At 38.7% G+C, this 5147-nt stretch overlaps 1 protein-coding gene across 7 annotated transcripts; it reads right to left on the reverse strand.

Moving 5' to 3' along the window:
* Positions 1 to 258: 258 nt before the first annotated feature.
* Positions 259 to 4789, reverse strand: LOC130995634 (squamosa promoter-binding-like protein 3). 7 transcript variants are annotated; one of them, XM_057920996.1, is made up of 6 exons: positions 4381 to 4769; positions 2741 to 2786; positions 1862 to 2604; positions 1633 to 1766; positions 898 to 1167; positions 259 to 719 (listed from the first exon to the last, which is right to left on the reverse strand). In XM_057920996.1, exons 2-6 carry the CDS (start codon positions 2741 to 2743, stop codon positions 391 to 393), a joined length of 1479 nt encoding a protein of 492 aa, XP_057776979.1. In that variant the 5' UTR covers positions 2744 to 2786; positions 4381 to 4769; the 3' UTR covers positions 259 to 390. The 7 variants fall into 7 exon arrangements, with proteins under 7 accessions (XP_057776979.1, XP_057776976.1, XP_057776980.1 ...); XM_057920993.1 differs by lacking the exon at positions 4381 to 4769 and adding an exon at positions 4200 to 4380; XM_057920997.1 differs by lacking the exon at positions 4381 to 4769 and adding an exon at positions 3416 to 3564.
* Positions 4790 to 5147: the final 358 nt, after the last annotated feature.

Consider the following 5147-nt stretch of genomic DNA (forward strand, 5'->3'; position numbering starts at 1 on the left):
TTTAAGAAACTCAAAACGTCTCAATCATTGGATAAATAAAATCACCGGATGCGATTTGATCTTAAATAGATTACCTAAATCTATGAATACATTAACCCTTCTCTACTTTTTTCTTAAAAAAAATAAAATAAACAGGAAAAGCAACGTGTTGATATTATTAGATGCATCAATTCGCCAAAAATAGTACTTACTAATATCAAACAACAACAAAATGAATCTCCAAGGATGAAAGTGGAAGGCGAAACGCCACAAGAGAAATTTGGAACGTTGAAAAGGGGAAGCTATTTATATAGCAGAATATGTTCCCATAGTTTTAACAACTTTATCAACGTTCAAAATAAAAACAGAGGCAACTTACAATATTGTTTCACAATTGCTTTTAAGTGGCGGTCAGTTGATGATGTTGGAATATAAGTCTGTCTCGTATGGTGTTATGAATAGCTGGATTTCCTGGAAGTTAGTGTTGGCCGGCAATGGCTGAAGACGCGCATGATGATGATGGCCCGGCAGCCAGATTTCGGAAGATGAAGAAGAAGAGAGGGGCGGCACGCCTCCATGCATCGTAGGCTGAGTTACACAGGTATCATTCTCATGAATTGGATTCAAAGCCATTGATTCTGGTCCACATGGAGCCCATGAATTACTTGACAGAAGAGAGAGAGCACGACCATACTCGGGTGCTGCATCTAAGTGGGAAGAGTACTGGGATCCCTTGGAACCTACATATTGCAAAAAACAACACAACATACATATATTAATCATCCACTCTCTGTATAAGGTAATGCCACTTCTGCAAGTTTCCAATAACAGACTTGTGTCAACATCCTTGTGTTAATACACTTGTTGCCTATCTTTGTAAACAAACAAGAACCTTTTTCAAGTAGTAGGAAAACATACCTGGATTTGAAACATCAGCCACAGAGCTCTTTGATGCCAGAAATCCTTTGGCTGCACTGCTTTGCATATTGATGAAATGTGGAAGTTTAGGTCCGGCCATATGCATTTGCTCGCTGCTAACTCCATCTACAGTAGACTTCAAAGGATGATACCCTTTTGTGAGGGTGAACTTGGAGTTGCACGTGCTGCTATCCCATGTTGTATCAGCCATATTTCTAGAGTGAACTAGTGGACCATTGTTCAACAGATAACTCATTTGCTGCCTTCCTCCTGCGCATGACAAACAACATTCAGGCTAAGTAATATCAAACTCTGACTAAGTCTTCAGGAAGCCAGCATTCCTCAACTCCCTCCCCTTTCCAGTTTAGGGCATTATATTCTTATCCCTAAAGGCAGCAGACCAACCAATTTTTACTTATGATTAGTTGTCGATGCATTTATTTACATATGAAAGTCTTCTAACACAAATGAGCCATACATGATCATATTAAATGTCAAGTGTACAAATGAAAACTTCTCAACTGCATGCCTCTTTTAACAGAATTAGTTTGACAAGGTTCAACGAGTCAATGTTTCTTATATTAAAAATATATTTGCTTAGCAAGACTACTCTCACAAAATGCCATATTATTGTGCATGTATTCTTATTCATCAGTACAACTTTAACATGTAGATTAATCAGTGTACAGGCGAGCCTGCTTCAAAACTGTAAAGGACTCAAATGGATAAATATACCATAGAATGGTGATGCGAGCCTTGTATTATACTGGACGGCTTCCTGCTGTGGCTTCCTGCGTCGTGCATTATGATCAGAAAGTCTTCTTCTACAACTGCGCTTCTTTTCGTCAAATTCAGACAGGTTATGGAACCTTGAAACACAGAGTAGCATTAAAACTAGGAAAACTTAAAAGAAGACAAAAATTCATATAAAAATATTGTGATACAATTTTTCTTCTGTATCTACCTGCTACACTGCTGGCAAAAGCGGCGTTCAAGGCCACCAACAACAACCTTTGGGGACTTGGAATGGCTATCACAAACTCTATGCTTCCGGTGATATTCTTTAGCTGTTGAAAGGTCAATATTGCAGCCCTCAACTACACAGCGAGGCATGGGGAGATTTTCACCTGGCAATTTAGTTTTCTTCAATGAAGAGGTGGATGCAGTAGGTATGACAGGAGATGCACTCTTAACATGGCTTCCAGCACCACCACTATTCTCAAAGTATGTTCTCTTTCCGAGCTTCAGGCCAATCAGTGGTTCTACAGATCCAATGGAAGCTTCCAGAGGTGGAGAAGTTCCAGAAACCTTAGTTCCTTCACGTTTTGTTATCTTAAAATTTCCAGAAAAATCTTCATATGCCATGAGCCTGAAGTCTGGGGGGGTTTGGCCATCCTTTGTGGAAGAGTCAGAAGCTGATATTGAGCTCTTTGCTGAAGAAACATGGCCGCCGTCAGAGCCAGAGGCTCCACTGTTTCCACCCCCGGCTGAGAGATTGAAGGATCCAGCATCAATTTCCCCATCATCAATAATAGTCCAATCCACTAGTTGCAGCTTCTTGGGATTTTCAGTTGCTTTTGGACCAAACGCGTCATAGCTTTCCCAATCCCACTTAGTATTCCAATCCATCTCCAAATAGTGGCTCATTAGGTGTAGTTTCTCAATTAATCTAGCATAGATACTGCAACATAAACTAGGCCACTGGAACTGCAAGATATAAAATCAAACCACTCAGAATTCAGGAAGAAACTCAACATAACAAGCAAATAATAGGTGAAACTCCTTCTAAAGGATCAAATAACAACAAAGAGGTTATCGATAACCAAAATTTGATCACAATTACCATGAAGACATCACAAAGTAATCACCCATGGAGAAGTTATAATTCCCTGTTTCAAGGATAAGGAAATCACAAATGAAAAATCAATAAACTTTGTGACAACAAGCATCAGATAAAGCATTCAACGTCATCAATAGCACATGTATTCAGAGGGGAAAACACAAGCAAAGGCAAAGAAGATCAATCAAATAATACTAATATGAGTAAGAAATTCAATAAGCCCAATCTTGAACCCAAAAGGCCTCAAGAAGCACGGAATCTCAGATTCTTTTGCAAAAATATCATCTTTGCTCCAAATTTTCTACGACTAAACCAAAGCAGATTAGACTGCTCACAGCAGATTAATATAACTCGCTCTAGCAAAAAGAAGAAAGTGGTAAGAAATATACTTTAATCTTTTAGCCCCCCCCCCCCCCCACCCCACACACACACACCTTTGATGAGTGGGAAAAAGAGTTTTTTACTGTTTACTGCCTGCAACCACCATCCTTTTTTATGACTCTCATTTGCACCTTTCCCTTTTCGCCTCTCTTTTATCCTCAACTTGGTGTCTATTTACCTGCTCACTTATTCACTAGCAATATGCACCACCAAGTACAAGATTGACCTCTTAAACTAAACCATTAACGAGAAGATGACGGTCTTATCATTTTCTTGAAACAAAAAAAGAAACCAGACCTAAATATGTTGCTTTTGGCCTCTTCCCCACTCCAATAAACAAAAGACACAAGTACAATTAAAAGTTGCTCTAATCCAAATAGTTTCAGGATAGTTTGGCATAAACAAGAGAAATAAAGATATGAACATAATCAACCCCTCCTCGGTCCCCCCCTCCCAAATTTTAGCTAATATATATAATAAAAACCTATAATTACCTGCTACAGATTTTTGCACTCCTTAGTTAAATCAAAGTTTTAAAAAACTAAAGAAAATAAGGGTAGTTGAGGGGTCGTTATGGTCCCCCCCCCCCCCCCATTCAGAGCTTTTTTCAAAAGAAAAATAACCAAAAACTACGAGGAGCATAGAACTTCGCCTACAGCAATCGTTTTCCCTTCTCCCAGGGCAGAAAAAAAAAAAAAAAAAGACTCAGAAAACCCAAATATCCGCACACGACGTCGCTTTGCCCGTCCTCAATGACGTGGAAACACTTCAGGCACTACAGCCCCAAAAATTATTACTCCAAAAGGGGTGGAAAAAAGAAAACATCATCAAAGAAGAGAGAGAGAGAGAGAGAGAGAGAGAGAGAGAGAGAGAAGGGGGCATCTTTCCCCCCCCAAATTCCAGAGCTTCGAAACTTCTTTACACATATTAGGAAAGTCTTGGGCTAATAATCTCCCCACTGCAGAGAAATTCGCCCAATTGTTTCTCCAAAAACAGAAAGCGCAACCAAAAAAAATAATCTAAAAAAGGAGCAGCTATCATTTCCTCATATCTCACTGAAAGGCTCCAATCAATTACTCACTCACTCCACCCAACGGAGAATCATTACAACTTGGCCGCAAGCAATCATTACAGCAGCAGCTGAGTTAGTTAATCAGGCCCCCGCAGCATAATTAAAGAACATAACAGACATAATAAACAAGGACATGAAAGCAACACAATTTTCTTGATAAGGAAGGAAATGAGAGAGTACTGCAGCTTACCCAGTTTAGAGAAGAGAGAGGGAGAGAGAGAGTGTTTGGGAAGTGAAGGAAAGAGGGTGGAATTTATCTTGCCAAAAGGAGAAAGTGAGACTGAGAGGTGAAATTTTTTATAATTGAGAAAGGATAAAAAAAAAAGAGAGAGTATAGTTTGGGGGGGTGGGGGCAAACTGGCAATAACAATGGTGTGAGCTATTTTATACAGAGGAGGGCGTGGGTCCCATGGTGTGATCCGCTGTGTGTTTGTCTGAACGATTACCGGTGGGAGCGAGGAAGATCAGACGGCTGGGGAGACTCCAGCTTACTTGGATTTGTCCAGCTGCAAATGGAACCGCATTTGCCTTTGACCACCGGAAAATTCTCCTCCTCAATTACATCTTCGATTTCTAAGTACGTATGTCTTTTTTTTGCATTTGCGGTTTTGCCACTCTATATAATCTTCCCACTTTATGCTCCCATTTTATGTATTTAAATATTAACCAGATCAACTTGTCTTTTCATTGCTCCTATAAGCTTATTGCTTTTTCCTTAATAAAGTGGAATACATAATTGAATATTTTTATTTTCAAAGTTAAAATTTTTACAATCTCACATTTTTTTAATTAAATATAATTAATTTAAATGATAAAAATGTCCCAAAATTTAATCTATCCAAACAAATAAGGTAGTCATATTATTTTAATCTATCAAGACTAATTTTCAAAAGTAAACACTTTATATATATAAATTGTACTACAAGAACTCTAGAATGAAGCCAAAAAAGTACTCTC

This window comes from Salvia miltiorrhiza, chromosome 7, assembly GCF_028751815.1.
Source record: "Salvia miltiorrhiza cultivar Shanhuang (shh) chromosome 7, IMPLAD_Smil_shh, whole genome shotgun sequence".
NCBI classification, from domain to species: Eukaryota; Viridiplantae; Streptophyta; class Magnoliopsida; order Lamiales; family Lamiaceae; genus Salvia; species Salvia miltiorrhiza.

Coding starts and splice junctions, on each gene's coding strand:
- LOC130995634 (XM_057920996.1), bottom strand. Junction 1,767..1,861: donor TTTTGCCAGCAGTGTAGCAG/GTAGATACAGAA, acceptor CTGTGTTTCAAG/GTTCCATAACCTGTCTGAAT. Junction 720..897: donor GGCTGATGTTTCAAATCCAG/GTATGTTTTCCT, acceptor TGCAATATGTAG/GTTCCAAGGGATCCCAGTAC.